Genomic DNA, 24,748 nt, shown 5'->3' on the forward strand with positions numbered 1-24,748 from the left:
CCAGAATTAATGCTAGAACTGATGCAATCTGAATTAAGTGCCGCAAATGTTTACCAAGCCCTGTGTCCCAAAGGACAGTGCTTCAGAAATGACGCTGGCTGGGGCTGCCGTGAGAGTTCAGTTTATAGCCAGAACAGTACAGACAAACACACTTTGAAATACCATTTTCTTTTCCAGTAAAAAGCTGTGAAACCTAAATACCTTATCACAGTATGCAAGAGGGTTTAATTTCCTATTTACTCTGCTTCCCTGAGAGCCACAGCATAGACAGGAAGTTCAAGCCTCTGGGCCATATTTATAGCAGAAAGAAAATATGGATGAGGCTGGGCACTTTATCAAGGAGGAGTTCAAGAGATCAGACTGCTAACTACTCCAGCCGGTCTTTCTCTACTCCACAACGTACCTGGAAAGGCTTGTAACGCGATTGCGTGAGCTGTGCCACCACCCCCAGGGCTAGAATCAGTGCTTTGCGAGCGTGTGACCTATATTATGGGAAGTCAGCTTGGAAGAGATGAGTCAGAAGGTTTAAAAGTCTAAACTTTCACCTCGAACAAAGGCCGTCTTTATCCCTCTCCACTGTTATGTGTTCTGTTGTTTACAACAAGAGCTATAAAGTCCAGGAATATTTATCATTTTATGAGAGCAAACCATTGTGCAGCATCTGAAATCACACAGCCAACACTGATTGCAGGGACCAAGGGGAAGATCTGGGCAGGGATGCAATAGCTCCGTATCTTTATAACTGTGGTCACAAGAATACGTGTGCGATAAAGTGGCGTATTTATATACATATTCTGCCAGGGCTAATTTCCTGTTTTGAAACTACAACTCCAGGCAGGAGTAACGTGGGTAAGCAGGTCCTTCTGACCTCCGTAATGTCTTTGCAGCTGTAATTCTGTGTTTAATTAGAAATAAAATGGCTTTAAAAACTTATTTTGTGTACCTTCACATTTCTCTGAACAGTTTGTATTGGGAGCAAAGAAGGAAAATAAAACAGCAGTAATTTTTCAAACGTGAGGTTTTCCCCAAGGGAGGCAACTCGAGGCTGGGAGTGTTCTGGGTCTGGGCACTGTAAACATGTAGCGTTAGAATCCAGGCCTGACTCTCATGAACAAAACTGCCCCCATTCCCAAGGTTGGTTCCTTGTCATCTTTCAAGGGACACCCAAGATCACATTCTTATTTACAGAAGTCTTTCGGGTTCTTTCTATTAACCAAAATGAATTCTCTATGCTGTCGCTTCGCAACACCCTTAGTTTGTTTGTTTGTGGTATAATACAAACTTCACCAGGGTTGGCACTGTGCCCACCAACTGGGAGAACCGCCAGCTAGAGGCCAGATGCTTCATAAATTAGTTTTGTTTGAAAAAAAAATAAATGCACCTCCCGGGAACCCGTCCACTTTGGGGAGAGGGCGGTGGCGTGGGCTCCTTCCTCTCACACCACCTACACTGTGCCCCAGGCTGGCCTCAGCACTCCGTACACGAGGGCGCTCCTTCCTCTCTGATGCCTGGGACTGCAGGAGGCCTTGCTTTAGAACCTCTCCTCAGCACCGCCTTGTTCCCGCACCTTCTCCTGGGATCACCCTTCCGGGAGGTGGGGCGAGAACTTGGCGGGGTCCTAAGCATTCCAGTCTCTCTCTCCCAGACTCTTCCCCCTCCGACAACGCCCTTCAGGTCACGCCCCCCGGCCACGCCCCTCGGCGCGGCCCGAGAGAGGGCGGGGGAAGGGGCGTGTCCTCTCCATTTCCGGACGCCTATTGGGAGGATTCCAGCGAGAGGCGGAGCTGCATCCGGAGCTCAAGTGGAGTCGTTGCTAACGGTTTTCTGAGGTTCCGGCTTTCGGGACTGACATGGTGAGGAGCGACTCTGACTCCAGCAATATGTCTGAGAAACGACCTTCCGATCACCAGCGGATCCCCGAGTCCTTCAGGGGTGAGTCCCTCGTGTCTGGCACAGCCGCCCTGAGCCAGCCCCCGGGTATCGAACCCCCAACCTGCAGCGGCAACCCCACTGACAACCGGGTTCCGAAAGGCTCGTCTCCCCTGCACTGTGTGCACTCCTCAGAACCGCGCTTTTCTCCTTTGTCCCTGGTTTCTCGGGCTGGGAGATAATAGTTTCCGGGTGCTGGGATGCAACCTGTGTGGTAACCAAGAGGGCGCACCGTTGGCAGGGGCGTGTATCCATTGCTCGGGATCCTGGCAGGCAGGGACTCGCTTATCCTTCCGGTCCTAGAAGCCACGTCAGGTGCCAGCGCTTCCTTATCTCGCGCCATGCACGCGGACCAGGGCAATCCCTGGCAGTTGTGGTAGAGGCGATTCTCCCGCGGGTTCAGCCTCGCCCATTCTCCTTTCTTTCCTGCCCCAGCGCTTCATAAGGGAAGCTTCCCATACGGTGATCCCCACGCCTATGGACCAGGGAAGAACTCCCACCCGCTTCCCTCCATCCCCAGCTTCGGGAAACTAAGTAAGTTTCCTAAGAAAGGGCTAGGCTTCAGCCTTCTTTCCTTCCAGCTCCGTTGTCTGTCTCATTCTATCCCCCTTTGTCTTAGAGATCTCGCTTTCCAGGTAAACAGTCCGCTGTTCAACACCTTACTGGGGCCTTCCTAGTCTTGAAGGCAAGAACTGTAAGAAGCCGCATCCTATTCCCAATGAAGAAATTAGAGTCCTTGAAAGAACTACCTACTTGAGCCTTTAAATTGGATAACTCCTTGGGGTCGGGAGATGCCCAGTAAGAGATAATAGACCTCACAGGAGTTCTGCTCTGCTCTCAGGAGCTTTACTGATCCAAAGGAATTATTTCTAAAGATGGAATTTCAGAGAGGATGGCACAGTGGGAGAGATTTAGGAGGCTGAGTGGGTTTTTCCAGCAGAGAACGCTGTCATCCGTGCGGATTATCTGCAAAGTCAGCCTGTCTTCCCGTCTAAATCCCGTCCCCTAAGCCAGGAACACCTCCGTAAATTCTTTCTCAGGAGTATCTCAAGAATTTCAGACGACTCCAGAGTGTGGTAGTAGAGCACCGGGCAGGAGTTCCTGGGTCCCATTCTCAATATCAGACCTAAAAGCATGTGTGTGTGAATCTTGCTCTATGCTTTACTTCCCAAATTGGGAGTATAGTAAAATTAGAGAGAATGATAGCAAAGCAAAAACACACTTAGTAGGCTAAGGCACTAGATTTTATAAACGTTATTTTATTGGATCCTCACATCTGATACTCAGAGAGATTGCCTTAGCCACACAGGATTAGTGGGACCGTACTTTAAATTCATATTTCAGTGATTCCAAAACTTGAACAGGCCACTGTCTAGCGGTCTGGGCGCAGATAAAAGTGCGGGTGCCCACCTCCCGCAGTGGGAAAGCATGTGGAACAGCACCCTGAGAAGAAGCATGATCTCTGCATTTCAAAATCGTTCCGTTTTCTTGGTCATAGACCAGTTTGGTGTTTAGTTCTAACTCCCTCTTTTTGACTCTACATTTATCTGTTTTAGACAGAAATCTTTTAGAACTGGTGAAAATGGATGTGTTCTGTTTGAAGCATATACTCAAATAAAATTTTGCTTAGTTTTTGTCACTTCCGATTTTAAAACCTTTACACATTTAGCGTGTGTGTGGCTGGCTTGTGGAAGTCAGAAGATAACTTGCAAGAATCAATCTCTCCTTCCACCATGTGGGATCCAGAGTCAAATCCAGGCCGTCCTTGCCGACAGCCAGCGCCTTTGCATGTTGAGACATCTCACCTTCCTGCTTTCTAGTTCTTTGTTTTTAATTTTGAGCCTCAGTGGTTTGACATTAGGAAAAAAAATATTACTATAAGGTATTTAATAGAGTTTCCCATATGTGTGTCATGTGCCAAACATAGCTAGATGCTTTCTTTATAAGCATCCAATTGCAACCCTGCCAATAAAGCCAGTGTCTTTATTCCCTGTCTTTCAGTAAGGAGGCTGAGAGCTGGGAGATAAAAGTACAGCTCAAAGGATTCAGAACTAAGTCTCCAACCCAGGCTCTGACTTTCCGAGCCATTTTCCTGATCCCACGGCTAGCTGTCTGTAAAGCAGGTACCAAAGTATAGTCTGGTCCAACTTGAGGACTTCATGGGGTAAGAAGCAACAAAGGAAGGAAGCCCAGAGGAGCCCAGCGCGAATCAGGACCTCCTGGGTAAAGTCACTCGAGGACTCTTCTGATGGCCGCAGTGCAGTTACAAAGCCCAGCTCTGCTCATTGGCCTTGTAGGGAATTAGTCCTAGAGACAAATATACCAAACCTAGGAGTAATCAAGGCAGTTTACCTAAAGCCAGCGCATTCAGTGTGTACTGGAACAGTGTGGGTGGCTTGCGAAGGCCTGTGTTGTTGTAACGGGGAGCCTTGTCAACAGATAAGTCCCTTTGGGAGGATCTCTTGGAAATAAGCAGAATCATGGGACGGATCTGTTTATTTCGCTTGTTACAGTTGATCAGATTGGGGAGAACTTTAACTCAATAATTGACCTGAACTAAACTATCAGTGATAATAAATGAGCTCAACTGAAGGCCAAGACTACGGAAGCTGTTGTGTATATATTGTTTATGATTAAACAGATTTCAGTGTCCCTGAATAGTCTAACACTGTAGAAGATAAAGTAACTGCCTGCTCTGCTTTTAAAATATGAAATGTTGCTGAAGTGGCTCAGAAGGGACTAAAGGTGAGGTTTAAAGAGGCCACAGAGAAGCAGCTTCCTATAAACTGTGTCAGCCGAAGGTCCTGGACATACTTCTGACATAACATTTATTGTATGGTATTGAAGTGTCGGTTGGATTGATCTGTTACCATCTCCTTTTTAACCTCATTGTAAGAACTCAGTATGAGCCGGGCGGTGGTGGCACATGCCATAATCCCAGCACTCAAGAGGCAGAAACAGGTGGATCTCTGAGTTTGAGGCCAGCCTGGTTCACATAGTAAGTTCCAGGACAGCCAGGGCTACACAGAGAAAGCCTATTTTAAGGTGTGTGTGTGGGGAACCAAAATAAAAAACTTCAGCATAAAGTACATAGTAATTGAATAAAATGTTGAAAGAAAAGGGAAGTGGAAGGGAGTAAATAATCTTACCAATGTTGATGGACAGCTTATTTTATTGTTCATTGATTTTAGGATGGTATATTTTCTTCCTATAGACAGACTACTTATCTAGGTTTGCATTAACAAGAAAGGAACCATAATTGGCAAGAAAGTATATTGTGCCTAGTAAGAATCCTCACTTACAAAAACAGAAGTTGCAGATCAGGAATTCTTACTATACACTTGTTCTTTCTTTTTCTGCCTCTGCCTACTTTCTGGGACTACTAAAGAAACTTGAACCTCAAGCTTTTGTTTGCTATTTTAGTAAGTGGAGCCTTGAAAATGCAGCCAGAAAAATGCCTTCAAGTATAAGACAATAAAAATGACGTCAAATGCGTTGTCCACTGGAGAGAGCACTCATGAGAAGATAGTATAGTGTACGGAGCTGAGAGCAGCGTTAGAGTAGAGACGGGGTTGTGGTCTCAGCACCACCACTACCGGGCTCACTCAGGAGTTCCACTTCCAGAGGGCCAGTTCCTCATCATAGTTAGGCACAATCTTACTTCTCTGTCTCCCAGGATTATCGAATAAGAAGATATGTATGTGCTCCTTCCAGAGAAGCACTAGGGAACCCAAAATGCTAAACACACAAGGTTGTCTCTTCAAAGAGAGAGGTGGGAAACCCATTTTCCACCCAGAAGGCTGAGAGAGGTGGCTAAAAGCTCGGTGGGTGTGCACTATCTGTGTGGTGAGACCACACCAGAGCCTCCCCCAGGCCTTTTCATGAGCTTCTTTTCTCAGCGAATCTGCTGGCCCCATCTTTCTGGAATATGTCACATATACTTTATAAACAGCTTCATTGTCACGCAGGGTTGAGTTAGTTGTCAGGAAGTATTTCACCAAATTGTGCTGTGCTTGACTATGCCAAAAATAAACTACTTGGATCAGACTCAGAATTTGAACCAACACTGGCTACTGAGTCGTTTAACCAAACTGTGTTCTTATCTCTCCTGGATCAACCCTCTACTGCCTGTGGTGGTCACAGAGACTCCCACAGATATATGTTAATTTTCTTTTGAAACTTTGAAGATTATTATGGCATCACTCCATAGAGAAAACAGAGAATAAAAAGATTAATGACAGCTAGACTCACAGAAATATACTCATTTCCCGTTTAGAATGTTTGCATTTAGGGGAACGTGTATGACAGACAGATGGACTGACACAGTTTAGAACTAGTTTACTACCCCATCCATGATCTGTTCCTCCTCTGAGATAGAGTCCCCAAGCAGATCGTTAGTCTTGATGTTTTCTCCATGGTACGTGGTCCCAGAAGGCAGGTCACCCAGTCAAACACTTAATCCTTATGAGCAATTTAATAGTGATCTTAAAGTGTCAAGCATTTTACGTAATTTCTCATTGGGTCTTCATAGCACTGTGAAAGGCACTGTTTTTTCTTCCATTTTACTGAGAAGAAAATGGAGTGGTAGGGCTGGGATTGGGCTCTGGATTTTCGATCTCGTCCATATGTCTTAGCAGTTCTTCTGAAGAAGACTTGGGAATCCAATGATAAAGTGTTCTATGTTTTTAAATTCTATTTTAAATGAACATGTTGTTTAGCTCCAAAGAGTTTTTGTTTTTTTATTTTATTGAGACAGGGTTTTTCTACTGTAGTCCTGGCTGTTCTGAAACTCACTCTGTAGGCCGGCCAGGCTGGTCTCATTCCCAAAGAGATTCCCTGCATCTGCCTCCTGAGTGTTGGTTGGAGGTGTGTGCCACCGTGCTGACCAGTGGCTCGTGAGGACTTGGTAACTCTGTCTACATAAAAGAACCTTGAGGAGAAAGAAACACTAACATAAGGAAAGGAGTGCCTGTCCTGTCTGTGTAAACCTTGGGCTGCAAATTGCTTTCTTTTTCTCCACAGGGGTCATGGTTAGCCCTTCCTGAGGAAAAAAAGGCTGTGGTCTGGTTTTGTGTCTTGTTTTTTTCTTTGTCTTTTAAGAATAACCCCTTGTGGAAAGCAGATGATGATTCCTTTAGGACAGAGTGGTCGGAAGTGTGCTCCCTCCGGAACCCTCGCGGGCCTGAGGTCTCAGTCTGGTTCGTGTAGGGGGTTCCCTTTCTCTTCCCAGAAAAATGCAGTTGTTTCACGGACTGGGCAGTTCCCGACGTGGCCAGTGTTTTCTCGTGCTTGCCGCACGCACGCACGCACGCACGCACGCACGCTGCCATCCTTTACGGCATTTCTTTTCCTCCCCACTCACTTCCTGAGAAAGCAGCTGACTAGCTCTCTTTTTAGGTTTTCTTTTTTAGATTTTTAAATTTTATTTAATGTATACAAGTGTTTTGTCTTCATCTATCTATTTGCATTACATGTGTTCCTGGTGCTTGTTATAGCAAGAAGAGGACATCAGATCTCCTGGAACAGGATTCTTTCTGGTTGTGAGCCGCCATGTAGATGCAGGGAACCAAACCCAGGTCCTCTACCAGAGCTACAAGTGCTCTTAGCTGCTGAGCCATCTCTCCAGGCTCTGAAATAGTTTTGACATTAAAAAAAAAAAAATCCTTCAGTCCAACTTTTACATTTTTATACTTTTTAAGAGTGAATATTTTGCTACACATGAAAATCAGAGTTCAGTGTACATAAGTGAGTTTTGTAGGAATGTAGCCATGATCCTTGCACACACATAGTGTGTGCTGCCCATGACTGTTTTGCCCTCCCACGGTAGACTGGAGTGTTCGCTCAGACGCTGTGGACTGCAGAGCTTGTTTCCTCCTGGCTCCTCGCATGAAGAAGATTCGCTGAGGAACAGTGGTGTTTAAAAAGGAGGAAGAGGACGAGGACAGTTGCATCTTGACTGTAAATCTTTTAAGAAGGAAATAAAAATTTCCAAGGCTTTACTTTCACTGCCTATTTACCCCTAAATAAAGTGCTATTAGACGTGGATAGCATGTGTTTTTAGTATAAAACTCCTAGAATCCTATCTGCCCCTACCCAGACAGTACTGGTCAGGACGGTTTATAACATAAAGTGTTCCGCTCACATTCCGGGAAAGGGAAGGAAAGGATTGCTGAGATAGTTCAGCAGCTCTAGCCCATCCCTTCCCCTTTGCTCAACAGTGCAGTGACTGAGCCCTCATCGTAGACAGGAGGCGGTTGCTGGCCTTTCTCAGCAGAGAACCCAGTGCATCTTGAACTTCAGAGTAATTAGATCTCAGTGGGAAATGGGATTCATTACTCCCAGGGACGTCTAGTCCTGGGATGAACTGCCAGCTCCAGTTCATCTTCAGACAAGCCAGATACGGCGGATGGAGAGCATCAGACATTGCTCTGAGCACTGGTCTGGGAGCTTACAAGGAGGGAACCACTTTCTCTGGAGCCAGGGACAAAAGTGCTGTACAACTTGTCCTTTTTATGTTTGGTTTTGGTTTTATATTACTTTTCTTGAAGTAAGTTCAATTTGAATAATAATAAATTTAAATGTATAGATATATATCATTTTAGGTTCTTTTGAAATATTTTAATTTATTATTGTTATTGTTATTATTTGTTAGAGACAGGGTTTCTCTGTGTAGCTTTAGCTATTCTGGAACTCGTTCTGTACACCAGGCTGGCTTCGAACTCAGACCTCTGCCTCCCAAGTGCTAAGATTAAAGGTGTGCACCACTACAGCCGGCTCACTTATTTGTATTTGCTTCAGCCTTTTGCATACAGGTGTGCCTGTACACCACATGCGTGCATTGTCTGTAGCGGCTAGAAGAGGTCATTGTCTCCTCAGGGATTTGAGTTACAGAGGTTGTGAGCTACCAAATGGCTGCGGGGAATCAAACCCAGGTCCTATGGAGGAGGAGCCAGTGCTCTTAACAGCAGAGCCATCTTTCCACCTAACTCCTTACTCCTAGTTTTGATTGGTTAAAAGTTTATTTTTAATGCAGTTTTCAGGCATTTCACAGTGGAAAAGGAAATGCATGAAAAACAGCAAAGCAGAGTTTACAGTCAAGTATGGTGAGATCCCTGCTCTTTAGAAGTCTTCCCCCAACAAAGCATTGACAAGTATTTAAGCCACAATGTCTCAGGAATGTTGATTGCTTGTTGCTTGTCATTTTCTTCCTCATAAGCTGCAGAAGGAGACAGCCTTAAATCAATAACTGAGAGAGTCTGAGGAAAGAAGGCTCATGAAATTCTGGTGGATAACTGAGAATTGCTTTTTCTTATTTGCCCAACAATCATGACTGACTGAGATTCATTTATGAGCCCAGCGGAACCAAGTGTAGTTTATACACTTTGTTGAACTGTGATCAGATGGGATGGGATTTTGATGGAGCTGCTTCAGTATTTCTAGTCAAGCATTTGATATGGACAAAATTGTGTCCAGTTTTCAGACTACCCACCTGACTCCCTGGTCCTCATCTCTGATGCCATGTACTTCTCTGGGCTTTGAAGAATCTCAGTGTAATGATGGGAACTGCACTTCTGTATTAACTTGTAGAACTATTTGACTTTAAACAAAATGTGTTTCTGTGCATGTGCATCCATGCCATAGCACACATGCACCAGAGCCCGCATGCACCAGATTCCGCATGCACCATAGCGCACGTGCACCAGATTCCGCATGCACCAGAGCCCACATGCATCAGAGCCCACATGCACCAGAGCACACATGCCACAGTGACAGTGTGGCAGCATGCGTGTGACGGTCGAAGGACAACTTGCGGTAATCAGTCTTCTTCTACCATGTGGGTTCAGGGATCAAACTCAAGTGTCCCCATCCTGCCAGCAAGCACCTTTACCTGCTGCGCCATCTCACTGGCGGCCCGTTGTAAATTTCAGTAGTGCAACAACTTTTTTAAGTCAAAAACAAGAAAAGTACAGGTTCATGGCTACAGAGGCTAATAAAAGATGAACAGTAGCTGGAGGAGAATATATTACTAACTTTATTCATTTGAATTTTAAAATATATCGTGAACCAGGAAAGAGGTTGGAAGGATATATTGAAATAGTTAACTGTTTCTGAGCTTAAAGTAGCTTTTCCCTCTTTTTATATTTTTCTACATGGTTTTGTGTCAAGATGTATATGTGTTACATTTGTGATCAGACAAAAGCACTATGTATATGCAAAAGAGGGAGGAAAACCAAGTACAATGATATCCATCACAGCATTGTTTTTAATAGCAAGAAACCAGAAACATCCCCTTTACTAACCGGGAAATGGTGGCAGTTAATAAGCCGGGTCGCGGTGTGCAGAAGTCATTTGTGCAAAGACACTGTAATGGGTATGTGCCTTAGGATTTTTGTCATGAGCCATGCTGCGCCCTGAACTAGAACACACATTTCCTCTGTCTTTTTGTTAGTGTTTTCCTTACTTTTAGGAATCTGACAAAGGCTGTGATCCAGCCATCCCAGTCCACTCTCACCCCCAGCCTGAGGTGTGCCCCTCTTTTCCTTTCCATTCCTGAATCTTCCGAGCAGATACCGTTCCTCTTCCCCACCTGGTTATGACTCTTTATTCCTCACTGTATGTGGTAGAAGCCAAGTGTTCGTTGTTTTCACCATTTCATATATGAGGCAAAATAAAAAGCAGTGTCTGATTAGCGTTAGCTGGTGAAATGAGGGTGAGGTGAGGCATGGGCCGCCCTCAGGCCATGTGAGACTTAGCCGGAGGTGCAGTGAAGCAGCCAGCGTGGTGAGCACAGGACTGTTCCGGGAGGAGTGAGGTGCAGTGACGCTGGCCTGTAACAGGCTGTATGGTTTTGTTTTCAACAGAAAACTCCAAGGCAGAACTGGGACCATGTGGATGGATTTTGGTGGCTGTCTCGTTGTTGCTCGTAGTTATAACCTTTCCACTATCGATATGGATTTGCATAAAGGTAAAGAGCATTTCTTTCTCTTCTGGAGCAGGGTAGCTTCTACCTCCATAAGCCCCTAGGCCTATGGGACATAGAGGGACATAGAGGGATATTGTACGGGCCTGTGTCGGGCTGGGAGACCACCGTGAGAAAGCACCTACAGCTAGGATGGGAGGGCAGGGCGGGTTCGCTGGCAGTACCACCACTGCCATGTTTCCTCACTTACAAAATGGGAGAAAATGGCAGTCTCTGCTGCAGACGATGGCGGGGATGAAATGAACCGCCTGCAAAGCCTGGAACCTACTCACTGCAGAGCCTGGAACAGAGCGAGCGCTCCCCAGCACAGCTTTCCTACGAAGTTACTAAACCTTACATTTGCATTTTGCTAAAATAATGTGACCTGCATTTTTTGATATATTTTGTTGTAATTAATGGAATCAGAAAAAGAGCTATAGGCTTTTCTGAGCAGACAAAACATGAATGATCAGCAGGGACGCTAATGGGGGTGGAGATGGATTTCCCCGCTCGCCCTGATTCCCAGTGTGTCCACAACCAGAGTGTTTTTCTGGGTTTGAGGCAGGGGCTTCTAGGTAGTGCAGGTTGACCTTGAACTCACTTTGTAGTCCAGGTTGGCCCAGACTCATCATCCTCTGGCTTCTGCCTCGAGAGCCCTGAGACTAGAGGCCTGTGTCGTGCCTTCCAGCACCCCTTGCTTTGTAAGAAGTATAAGGGTGTGTGCACAGTAAATAAGCACTGTGCTTGGAAGAGCAACCGCCAAATTGATGTCTATAGACACTGTCGGGAATGGAGAAAACACCAGGAGGCTCTGAGCCTGGCCAGAGCAGAAACACGTTTAAGAAGCTATGTCTGCACATGCGTGTGGTCATCATGGTGACTTTTCATTCCTGCTTGTATTCCAGATTGTAAAGGAGTACGAAAGGGTCATCATCTTCAGGCTGGGTCGCATTTTGCAAGGAGGCGCCAAAGGACCTGGTCAGTACTGGGTTTCTGTCTGGAAACTAAAGTGTTCTGGTTTTTTAAACCTATAAGTGTGTGTGTGTGTGTGTGTGTGTGTGTGTGTTTGTGTGTGTGTGTGTGTGTAAGGGGTGTGTGCACATCAGTGCTGATGTCCACAGAGGCCAGAGATATGGGATCCCTCTGTAGCTGGAGTTACAGAATTTGGGAACTACCCAGTGTAGGTGCTGGGAATCAAACCCTGGTCCTCTGGAAGACCATCAGGTGCCCTTAACTGCTGAGCCCTCTCTCCACTCTGAGACTGGAGTGCCTTACTGATATGAGTCCCCAGTGAGGCCTCTGCTTAGAACAAAAGCTTTATGGCAGTAGTAGCTAGTGGCCTGGCCAGGCTAATGCTGTCCCACCCATTACTATCTGCTTAGGGTGATTAGGTTATCGTTTGCATTGGCCACAGCTGTGGGAGGCTGAGCATGGGAATCCATCCAAAGAAAGCCTTCAGTTAGATGCTGGGTTTAAAGGAACGTGCTGCCACGCCCAACTCGGCTCTGGGAATTCCCAGGAGAACTGAACACAGTCCCTTATCAAAGGGCTTGCTGTCCGACAGCTGGACCCCGATAAGAGCCGGTAGCCACGGCCCGCATTTAGTGTTGCGGTGCAGTAGCCACAGAGCCCTGGAGCGCACAGGAGACCCAGAGAAGAGCGGCCACTAGGCAAAGCTGTCCCAGCTTCTGTTTGGTTGGTTTTTTAAATACTTATTTTTATTATTTTAAAATTATATGTTAGCCAGGCGTGGTGGCACATGCCTTCAATACCAGCACTGGGGAGGCAGAACCAGGTAGATCTTGAGTTCAAGGCCAGTCTGGTCTACAGAGTGAGTTTCAGGACAACCAGGCTACATAGGGGAAGCCTGTGTTGAAAAACCAAAAATAAACAAACAAACAAATAAATATAATTATATGTGGATATGTGACATGAGTGTATGTGCCTTCAGAATCCATGGATAGTTGGAGCCCTTGGAGCTGGAGTACAGGCAGTTGTGAGCAGTCTGTGTGGGTGCTGGGAACTGAACTTGGGTCATTCAGGGAGAGCAGTAAACATTCTTGAGCCATCTCAGCCCCTCTGGTTGGCTTTGCTTTTTTTTTCTGTTCTGTTCTGTTCTTGTCAAAGCAGCATCTCAAAGACTGACCTGAAACTCACTGTGTACCCTAAGCTGGCTACAAACTCCCAGAAATCCTTGTGCCTCAGCCTTCTAAACATTGTAAATACCTGCATGTACAACTATGGCCGCCCTCTCTGAATGCGAGGCATGAAGAAGTATTAGCCACAGAGTATTCCTGACAGGGATAACTCCATGCAGAGCCATGGAGGGAGAGCATAACAGAGTGGAGGCACTGTACTGTGCTCAGGACTGAGCTCTTGGGTGAGAGGTGGGCGAGAGTGTTAAAAACTGCAGTCGGGACAGAGCCCGTCAGGGCTGCTCCAGCTGAAGCCAGTCCGGTCTCTCCATCCTGTGCCTGTTTACAGGTCTGTTTTTTATCCTGCCCTGCACTGACACCATGATCAAGGTGGACATGAGGACCATCTCCTTCGATATTCCTCCTCAGGAGGTGAGCCGTTCTCTAGCTATGGCCGAGGGCTCGCACAGCCTGCCCTAGACCAGCGCTGTCAGCCGACTGCCTTCCCCTTCCCAGCTCTGCAGCCCTGGCTGAGTCTTTCAGTTCTCTGTGTCTCCACGTCCTCAACTATGAAATGGAGGTCATAACGGTGAGGCCTACTTAATGTGGTGTTGTGAGGAGTGAGTGAGACTCCAAGCGGGGACTGAAGCGCCGTGGGAGCACTACTTGCTGTCGTTAGAAACTGTGTGACCCAAGGACATGGAGCTTCACTGTTCCCACCACAGCTCTCTTCCATGGTTTCTGACAGAAAAACAAATTCAGTCTAATTGAACATCCTTTCTAAGGGTCTTATTTTTATTTGAGATAAATTGGTGAGAAGCCACAGAATTAGCAACTGCTCATTTGGTATTTTAGGAGTCTCTGTCATTTCGCTCCCTTCCGGCATCTTCACAAGCAGCTCAGTCAGCATCCACAGCCAGTTCCTAGAAGGCCGCACTGCACTGAGACAAATCCTGGGATTCTGTTGCTTTCCCCTCCGCTCAGGGCTCACTGCACTGGACACCAGCTCTGTCATGGCCATTGTACCCATATGTCAGGAGACATAGTAACCAGTGCAGACAGGAGTCCCCATGGCTGCTGAACGGGCTAGCCTAGCTGTGGGAGGAGGGAGAGCATGTTCCCTGCGCACAGGCCGGGAGCTCAGCATGATGCTGGAGCCTAGCTTTCTCCTATCACAGTTCACAAAATCCAGACACCAGATGGGAACTCCCTTACTGGTACTGATCCAAGCATCTGGTATGGTCGGACTTCTCAGTGCAGACATCTCCAGATTCTCTGCATGTTTCCCTGTCACTGATGGGCTCCCTGGAGCTCCCGGGAGGGCTGGGAATTGTGTGGCATTTTCTTGTGTAAACATTGTGGGCATCTGGCATGTTGCTGTGCACTTCTGCCTCTCGCTGTTCCCTTTCCCCTGCACGCTGCCAGCCCAGAGTGGATTGGAACTTGGCAAGCAGCTCTTCCCCATCCCCTCTGAGCTTGCAGCAAAGGGAGATAAACACTCTGCCCACAGCAAACAGCGAGCAGGGACACTCTGAACACAGCTGTGGCAGGCAGCCACAGTGGCAAGATCTGTGAGTGACATTCATTTTCCCATGGTGGTGAGAGTGTTTGTCACATGAGATGGCAGGGAACTGTGCATTTGTGAACAGGTTCCCCTCTTCTCTAGTTTAGGGATATTTTTAGATTGCTAAACAACAAAAGAGGATTGCTGCTTTGGAGCTTGGCAGGGCTATGGGGCTGTTTAGCTGTTGTGATTACTTTTCATTGGCATAGCTGGGGATGTTTTAAAAGGCTTCCTTCATGACACCTCCTCCCTTGATCATCATAGAAATAGTCACAGATGAGGGGCTTCCAGGTCTCATGACTTACAGCCTGCTACTGCCCACCCAGCTGAGTGCAAGCGGAGGCAGCTCAGGTTCTGGACTTCGCCCCTGCGTGGCTCATCACTCGTTTTCTAGGATCTCACTTCAGTTCATCTCTCATGTAGGGACTCACCAGGTATCAGTCACACTGTCAGTGCCAGAGAAACAAAGAAAACTGCCCGTAAGAAACTCACAGTTGTCGGGTGGTGATGCACACCTTTAATTCTAGTACTAAAGAGGCAGAGGCAGGAGGATCTTTGTGAGTTTGAGGCCAGCCTGGTCTACAGAGCAAGTTCCAGGACAGCCAGGAGCCAGGGTTGCTACACAGAGAAACCTTGTCTCAAAACAAACAAACAAACAAACAAAAAAGACAACAAAAATCAAATGAGCAAAAAAGAAAGGAAACTCAGTCTATGGGGAAAACTCCGCATCCCACTCTGCATCCCTCCACAGAGGCGCAGGGAGGTGCCCAGGGGGCATGCCTGACCGTAATAGTCAGGGAGGCCACTGAGAAGACATCTGAGTGCTGGGAAGAAATGAACAAGAACAATGCTAGCTATGAGTGGCATCTCCACATCTGTTGAGTGGTTGAATAATCTGTGGAGTTGGATAACTAGGAATGTTTGATGAAATCTCGAAAGGTGTAATTAACCTTCTGATGCCTTACTCAAGAAAATAAGCTATTGCTTAAGGATTCAAAGAAGAGCATTTATAGTGACAATGAGAAAGCTGTGGTGGGTGTGTGATTGTCCTTTTCCTCCTGTAGGTCCTCACTAAGGACTCAGTGACAATCAGTGTGGATGGCGTGGTCTATTACCGTGTTCAGAATGCAACCCTGGCTGTGGCAAATATCACCAATGCAGATTCGGCAACCCGTCTTTTGGCACAAACCACACTGAGGAATGCCCTGGGCACCAAGAACCTGTCTCAGATTCTCTCTGACAGGGAGGAGATTGCACACCACATGCAGGTGAGTGTAGATGGAAGCTTCTGTCCTACCAAGTCCCACAGCCATTCAGTCCCAAAGAAACACACAGAAGCTTTATTAATTATAAACTGTTTGGCCTCTTAGCTCAGGCTTATTATTAACTAGCCCTTACAACTTAAATTAACCTATAATTCTTATCTATGTTTAGCCATGTGGCTTGGTACCTTTTCTCAGTAAGGCATTCTCATCTTGCATCCTCTGCGTCTGACTGGTGATTGCGTCTCTGCCTTTCTTCTTCCCAGAATTGTCCTAGTCTAGCCGGTCCACTTATACTTCCTTCCTGGCTGCTGGCCAATCAGCGTTTTATTATACTGATAAGAGTGACAAATGCTTACAGTGTACACGAGCCTCATCCCACAGCAGGTGAGGAAGGTGGTTCTGTCACTTAGCCCGAAGAGATAATTGCTCTGGATCCATGACTGATGACGGCATGGCTGCCTTTTTTTCTTTTCCAGGGGTCCAGACTTTATATATAAATGTTTTCAGACTAACATCCATGGGTTCATGGTACTCAGGTGCATGCTATTTTTAGATTCCTTCCAGTGTTCTGTTTTTCCCAGAATCCATACTGTCTTCATCATAAGACCGTAATGGTTTAGATGTTATTCTGCAAGAACACCACTGAAGCCCTGGTGTGTGGACAGGTCCATGAATCTGCGCATACCTGTCATGCCTTCCGGTCTTGACTGTGAGGTAGATGTTACTAATAGTAAGGCTGACTTGTTCAAAAACGTTACGGTATTATAAATAGCAATTCCTGCCCTTCATAGAGATTTCACCATGGTTAAGTCTGTGGCTTGTTTTGTTTTGAAACGGCTATCACTCTACAGCTCAGAGTGCCCTGTAACCTGCTCTATAACCCAGGCTGGCCTTGCGGTCCTGCCTCAACATCACTGCCACCGCCCTGCTAAGGAATATATGGCCTGTGTGACGCCATCATACCCTCATAGAAGGATTCATTCCTGCCCTTCTGAAGAGAGGAGTGAAACAGGAATTCATGGCCTCACATTGACTTGGGCAGGCAAATACTGACAAAGCAAGCTTAGCCCAAGCTGGCCACTGGTTCATGTTTCACAGGACCATGGCCTCAGCTGTTCACTGTATGCTACCCATCCTGCTCTTGACCTATGTGAGCGAGGCAGGGTACTGGAAGAGGCGCTTTCTCCTCTCCTTCCAGAGTACACTGGATGACGCCACCGATGACTGGGGAATAAAGGTGGAGCGCGTGGAGATTAAGGACGTGAAACTGCCAGTTCAGCTCCAGAGAGCCATGGCTGCAGAGGCAGAGGCTGCCCGGGAGGCAAGAGCCAAGGTAATGTTTCCTGCTTGTTTAGGTTCTGTTTTGTTTATTTCAATTTGCTTTTTAAAATCCACAGAAATAAAAACACTCTCATTGAAAAACAGTGAACTAGCCCTGAATGTTTAGTATAGAAGCTCTTCCCATTGTTTCAAATCCTATTTCCTCAGAGGCTACTACTCTTAACAGTTGTGTGTGTGTGTGTATGCAAGTGCATCATCATGTGTGCGTGTAGTGATATGTGTGTGCATGCAAGTGTGTGAGTGCATTGTGTGTATGCACATGTGTTTGTGCATTTGTGTGTGTACATGTGTGCATGTGTGTATGCACGAGTACATCGTGTGTGTGTGTGTGTGTGCTCGCGCACTTTTGAGACAGGGAGTTATCTGGCCAGCAAGGCCCCAGGACCCGCCTGCCTCCCCTCCTCCGGTACTGAGGTTGCAGATGTGTGCCACCACGCCTTGCTTTTACATGAGTGCTGGGGAATCCAAACTCCAGTCCTCATGGAGAACTGTACAGGAAGGGCTTTATTGGTGAGCCGTCTCCCTAGTCCTGTCCTTGCATTTTATTTAACTAGGTTGTTGGGTTGTTGGCACAAGTACACCGCACAGCGCACACTGTCCTGCATCTTGGACTTTTCCCTTAGGTCTCATGGGAATATTGGTCTGTTGGATTCATATCATTCCCTCACGATTGTGAGCCGCATTCTTGATTTCCTCAGTTCATAATTAAAGGCAGATTGCCGTTCAGAGCGCAGGACAGTTGCCTCAGCTTGCTGCCACCCGTCCCCCACTCGTTCTCATTTTTTCCACTCCCTCTCTTTTCCAGGGCCCTTTCCTTCATTCTGCTTCTTCTTTATCCTGTTCCCACATGGTTCTTCTCTTTCTGTGTTTTCTTTCTTCTCATTTCATCTTGCTTTTGTCTTAAGCCTACATGAGTGGACCTTCTGGGAATGCTGAGGTAATATTTGTTAAGCTAGCATCAAAAAGAATTGTATCTTTTAAGATGACAATGTATCAAAATATGCAGCATCTCCCTAAACCCCCAGGACCGGAAATAGAGGTAGGCCTCTCCAGAGTTGGACCTGGATTCTCACTGTAAATAGCCCATGGTGGAGAGTGCCTCACTCCGAAGTTCCAGCATTCCTAAGGGGCTATAAAGAGCAAAGGCTTCCTGTGTAGAAGGGCTTCTCTCTGGGAAAACAGGGATGCGAGCACACCCAGCATGGCCACGCAGCCCCACCCTGTGGACAGCGGGAGCAGTTTTCATAGGAGGGTTTGCTGTGCCTTTGACAGGTCTCGCAAACACGGGAGCAAACCAGTTTGTCATCACTAGAAAGGGGTAGTAGTTGTGAATGGCCAACCACAGAACCCTGCCCATGCTGTAGGATACCTGTCTCAGCCACAGACTGGCCGTTAGAGTGTCTTAGCTGCCAGTAGCAAACAGAGGAGTAGCCTGTTGGCATGCTGCCTCGCCGGAGTTGCCATGCCTTCTGCAGATGCTCACCAATGTCCGTGAGATTGCAGAACTCTCACGTGTGTCCTTGCCAAACCATCACTTTCAGGATGTGCAGTGTTGTGAGAAGCTTCCTCTTACCATTCGGGTATTTGGAAACTAGGAATTGCTTTTACCTTATTATCTGTCATTGGCTAAAAGCCCATTTTTATACCATGTAAAACAATAATTTCTGATGCATAGAATATCAGAATCAAAGGATCCCTTGCCGAGAACCTGCACCTTCTATCCCCATGTCAGTGATTAACTGCGAAGCTGTTTCCCCTGAGCTTAGACTTGGCATCAGAACCCTTTTGTGGCGCTCCAGATAACAACCCTCAACGGCTTGGAGTTAGCCTTCCAAATGAAACTTGTTTGCCGTCCTAGTCAGTGAGAACTGGGGCCCAGAAGAGCAGAGCGGCTTCCTCAAGGTCCCACAGTTGATTAGTGGTGGGAACTCTCTGCTCCCCTCTTTCCCTTCCCATCTCCTCTGGGACTCCCACCACTGGCCTTGTACAACATCTCAGCAGTTCCCGTCTTCCTCTAAACAAGGAGCAAAGATAAAGGAGGCCAGTTAGAACTCTGGCTACCATGCTGCCCCTTAGCCTGACAGCTGTGACATGAACCTGGGCAACAGCTGGCTGTCCTCAAGGGTGGGGTCCGCACAGTGGGCCTGCTTCTTAAAGTACACTACGAAATAAATAGCTCCAAAATGGCTGCGACCTTGCTCACACTCAAGTTCTCACGGGAAGACAGAAGGTGGCTGCCTCTTCAGTAAGCAAGCTGCTGAGAGAGAGAGAGAGAAAGAGAGAGAGAGAGAGCGAGCGCGTGGGTGAGAGACCATAAACACAGACTCCAGAATGGAAGTCCTCAAGTTAATAAGCCACAGGGCAACTCAGATTCAAGTCACAGGCAGATGCCACCCTAGGTATCCATCAGGATGGCTTGAAAACACAGTATGAGAGGAACTAGGAGTGGAGAGGCAGGAATGGGAGCCCTTGTGCTCCACTGTGGGAATGCCTGTTGGTACCATCACTTTGGAAGGCAGTGCAGCGATATCTACCAAAGCTGAATGTTTGCAGAGCCCATGGCCAGTAGCTCCGCCCCTCAGTGTGTATCTCACAGACCCATGTCCATGTTTACCAGGGTGTGCCACAGAGACACTTCACCCCAGCCTGGAAACTTTCCAAGTACTCATCCTGAGTTAGATGGATAAAGGCTGAGTTATTCACAGGCAGTAACAGCGTGCAGCAAGAATGAACACAGCACTGCCCCCTAGGAAAGTGTGAGCAGAGGAAGCCACTCAAAAGTGGGGAGGGGGCCTGTTAGAGATAAGACACCTGCTGTTATGTAAGACCAATTCCTTTGGCCCAAATCAACCTGGCTTGTGGTTTTTGCCTATATAATGTCAACCCCAAATGATGAGGGGGGCTCCACCCTACTGCGCTGTGTTGAATAGTGGTCGAGGCCCCAGTCTGGCTGGAGAGTGTGCTGAATAAACCTTGCTTTTGCATTCTGGGCTTGACTGGATCCTGGTGGTCTCACTGGGGGTTGCGACTTGGGTACAACATTCAGAACTTGATTTCTCTGCTCTGTCTGCCTCATGATCATACCATGAAATGCTGTCCCATTTCTAGAGAAGTGTATTATTCTATTGCTTGTCTATTGCTGTGCTGAAACACCATGACCAAGGCAGCTTATTGGGAAATATTTTATCATCCTACTGCAACATGTTCAGGACAGGCTAGAACGAAAGCTTTCTGTAGGTCTGAAGAGGTTCTGCAAGTGTTTCAGAGTTTCTCCTAAATAAGTCATCTCCTAATACGCTCCTGAATGTGTGAGGGGTCACTCACATGTGCGTGGGTGGTTAGTACCCGTTACTGTGGAGCTGTCATGCACTTCCTAGCGTGCACACGAGTTCGTGTGCTAAAACTCACACTGCCTTCTTCTATCAAACAGGATCGTCAGGTTTTGGTTCAATAAAGTCTTTCCTTTCTTTGATTTCAAAGAACTGGGATCCACGTGATTTGCAAAGAGTTTGTATCCACACACGAAATCAGCCGTTCACCCCTTCACAGTGCTGTGGACTGTTCAATACCCTGTTCAGTGTGACTGTGCTTCCCTGTTGAGTGGGGGACAGGCAGCAGTAAAAGAGAATGCCTTGAGCCAGACACATCCTTAAGCAATGCAGTCTCAGGAAAAGAACATCTGGAAGTGAGTGTCTAGGCGTTGACGATTCCTGGGAAGTCCCGAATGCTGCCTAAAGCACATGAGCCCTTACCTGAAGACCGCAGGGTGGCACCATGCTGTTTGCCAACTGACCTCTTCTTCCCCCTCCGTAGGTGATTGCAGCTGAGGGAGAGATGAATGCGTCCAGAGCTCTGAAAGAAGCTTCCATGGTTATCACCGAGTCCCCTGCTGCCCTGCAGCTCCGGTACCTGCAGACACTGACCACTATCGCTGCAGAGAAGAACTCCACCATTGTCTTCCCTCTGCCCATTGATATGCTGCAGGGCCTCATGGGCTCAAAACATTGAGCTGTGCAGGTCTGTGCAGCTCTGTGCTGAACCCTTCCCAGGGGAAAGTGGGGACCAATTTAGCCATTCACTCGCAGCGAGATTAGCAGGAAGCTTTACTGTTCCCATCCCTCCCCTATTCTGTGTGTAGACCGAGGGACTCTTAGAAGGGACAGGAATCCTAAGAGCAGCTGAGAGACCACTTTGGAGCTAGGATGTAGCTCAATAGTAGAGCATTTGTGTAGCAGGCTCCGGGTTTCATCCTTAGCACCAAAACAAACAAAATCACTAGCTTGTAAATACTGAGAGACAGATGGGTGGTTTATGCACAATACCTTACTCTTTACAAATCTGCATCTTATTTTGTGGTAGGCTGAAGCCCTCTCTAACTTCCTTTAAACTGTCCGAGCCCTATGTGAGCAGTCAAGCCGGGCGAGGGACACAGCCTCGACATGCCACCCGACCCCGCTGGGCAAATGCTCTGCACGGTGAGGACTTGTGTCACCTCTTCTCTGGGCCACCTGTGCCTTCCCGTCAGGGAATCCTGAAGGGCATTTCCCCAGTGTCTGTCTATCTGATCTGAGCCCAGACTCCTTCATGATCCTGTCAGGACTCGGCTTGACTGTACCTCCCTGCTCTGGGGACCTGGGGACCGTACTTCCCCACTGTGGTGAGTGGTCCTTTTGAAAACAATGCCTGCAGTTTTTACAAGCCCTTTTCGCCTCCCCCACAACTTGATGGTCCCTTTCTGTGCTGCCTTTAAGAGCAGCTAAATTCTTGTCACAAAAGTGCTTTTTCTCACTTTTGCCTATTTTCATATATCAAGTTTTTAATTTTTTGATTTTTTAAAACTAACTTTTTAAGTTCTATAAATAATTGTTATATGCCCATTTGAATAGTTTACGTACAGAAGTACCTTTTAAAAAAATCTTAAGAAAACCATTATACTTCGCTCTCTGCATGCTGGTCTACACTATGAATATTGTGACTGCTAATCCTACCTGAGCAGTTTAGCACACGGAGCGGGAGCGTGTGATCCCTAATCTTGCACAGACACCCATGTTGAGCTCTCGCTGCAGAGGGAAAATGCTTGTTTGATCAGGATTTTTGCTGTTGTTTCATACAAAACGTTGATACCAATAGAGGAAGTGGTCGGTCCCTGTGGGCCACAGTTTCTTATTGTGACATCCTTCCCTTGGCCTGAAAAGCTTGGTGTTGACTTTTGCAACATCTTTGAGGCTCTTGATTCACCTGGAGAAGCCTAAAAGAACAGCCCCCTGTGTGGGAGCACTGTTTACATCCACCATTAGCTGTGCGCTGCCAGGCCCACATGGAGCCTCTGCCTCCCTCACACCCTGTTTCTAAGCCTTGAACCCAGCTGGGTTTTCTAGAGGTGTGTAGAGATTTCCACCCAGGACTTCAGTTGCATTTACATTTTGAATTTAAAATGATGGTTTCATTTGTTTGGAGAAGTGACTTGCCCTGCACTGAGGACCAGGTACACCGATGTCCTGGTGAAAACACTGCTCAGAGGTGGAAAATGATACAGCGGGTCTCTAGATTTCTCCCAGCAGACACCGACTGGCCTTTGCTTCTGTGCCTTGTGAATTAGTCATCCTGTAGACTACAGCGCAGTCACAAGGAGGGAAGGGGAACGGCGAGCCACGGGAAGGGTGCTGGAGTGGATTGTCACGAGTTCTCCCCTTCAGCCGTGCGTAATAAAGTGTGGATCCCTAACCAGTTTCCTCTGTCGGAGTCTGTGTTGTTGCTTTGAAGAAGTTCACTGGAGTTTGCGTTCATAGTTGAGGGGGGCTTAAATCTTAACTTCAGTTTTAGGTTCTGAAACCTTACTGATTCAGGGCAAAGAGAGGAGCTGATTGACTATCTGTAACAACGTGTTCACAGCATGGACCCGAATAGAAAAAAGAAAACGCAAAACACGGGGTTTATTATGCTTTCAAGTTCACTGTTGTGAGTCCCCATACTGCCCGTCTTCCCCTTCCCACGCCTGGCTGTCCACCCTGTGACTCCCCACACTGCTGTCTTCTCACGCCTGGCCGTCCACCCTGTGACTCCCCACACTGCCCGTCTTCCCACACCTGGCCGTCCACCCTGTGAGTCTTCACACTGCTGTCTTCCCACGCCTGGCCATCCACTCTGTGAGTCCCCACACTGCCTGTCTTCCCACACCTGGCCGTCCACCCTGTGACTCCCCACACTGTCTTCCCACGTCTGGCTACTACCATATGAGTCCCTGCCATCTTTCCATGCCTGGCTGTCACCCTGTGAGTCCCCACACTGTCGAGCCTGGCCACCTATCATTGCTTTTCAGATTTCCTTTTATCAGCAAACCTTTATTTCCAAGGGAATGATCCACTGGAACACGTGTCTCTTCCCAGAGTGTCCACATCTACAGCTCTTAGTGCTTTGGTGAGAACAGCTACCGAAGGGGCCTTCACCTCGGGCTGTCCATCAGCTATGCTTCTTAGCATCCGATCTCCCTACCACTTAAGTGGAGTTTGAATTCTGTTTGTAATTCTGAGACACAGAGTCCCTCATAGAATCCTGCAGATTCCGATTTGAAAATCGTGGTCCTGAGGGTTTTCCCCTGAACCATCCAGTCTGTACCATGCTCTTGGGTGGCTCCTATCTGCCACCCTTTTGAGAGTGTGCTAAAAGCCACAGAGCATCACTGAAAACTGCACACCTCGGGCAGCGTGCAAACGTGTATACCTAAGGAGGGGAATGCTCCAGCAACTGTGCCTTCGAAACATCAGAACTCTCCTGGACAAGCTTATTCCTATACCCTAACTCTACGAATAAATATCCAGTTACCTAAAACAGCTTCGTGCCAACTAAGGATTACACTCAGAGAATGACAGTTTATCTGGTGCCAAGCGCTGTGCACAGCAGGCTGCCATCTTTCCCTTTCACTCATGTCTTACCTGGTGTGTGAGCCAGGCCATTCATCAGGCTGTCTGTCTCCTAACAACGATGCCCACGACATCAGGTGTAGAGCAGGTCCAGGCTCGGATAAGGCTAGGGTTTGTCTAAAGGTGACACTAAAGAGATGCACACGGCTGTTTCTGAATCTGCTCTGTAACCAGAAGGGCTTTGTGAGAGGAAGTTGAAAGCCGTTGTGACAACTGAGGTTCTAGTGACCAAAGGTGCCTGCTTGAAAGCCTGATGATCTGAGTTCAAGTCCAAGGACACACATGGTGGGAGGAGCCAACTCCACAGGTTGTCTTCTGACTGCCACAGATCTGCCGTGATGTGCACATGCACCTACACATACGAAACAAAATGTATTTCTTAAAGATTCTGGGGTGAGGGGCTAGAGAGATGACTCAAAGGTTAGAACTTGTTCCTCTTGTAGAGAAACCCGGGCTCCCTTCCAGTACCCACACTGTTATGGGGTGTTCACCAGAGATGATCACTCAGACATAGTTTGTAACCTGCTGAAAGTCTTTAGCCATCTGGGACAGGTATTTGGGAAGCCAAGTGTAACCCCGAGTGTCCAGAGCATGAGGCTTCTGAAGGCAGAAACCATGTTCTGGCATCTTGCTCA

The 24,748-nt window shown here is 47.3% G+C and overlaps 1 protein-coding gene across 1 annotated transcript; it reads left to right on the top strand.

Moving 5' to 3' along the window:
- Positions 1-1,773: 1,773 nt before the first annotated feature.
- Stom (stomatin) lies at positions 1,774-22,917 on the top strand. Its single transcript, XM_048432240.3, has 7 exons — positions 1,774-1,932; positions 10,791-10,894; positions 11,794-11,866; positions 13,373-13,455; positions 15,652-15,855; positions 17,051-17,185; positions 21,007-22,917. The coding sequence occupies exons 1-7, from the start codon at positions 1,851-1,853 to the stop codon at positions 21,199-21,201; spliced, it is 876 nt and encodes a 291-aa protein (XP_048288197.1). The 5' UTR covers positions 1,774-1,850; the 3' UTR covers positions 21,202-22,917.
- Positions 22,918-24,748: the final 1,831 nt, after the last annotated feature.

The sequence above is a fragment of the Myodes glareolus genome, chromosome 21, assembly GCF_982192425.1.
Source record: "Myodes glareolus chromosome 21, mMyoGla1.1, whole genome shotgun sequence".
In the NCBI taxonomy this organism is placed as follows: Eukaryota; Metazoa; Chordata; class Mammalia; order Rodentia; family Cricetidae; genus Myodes; species Myodes glareolus.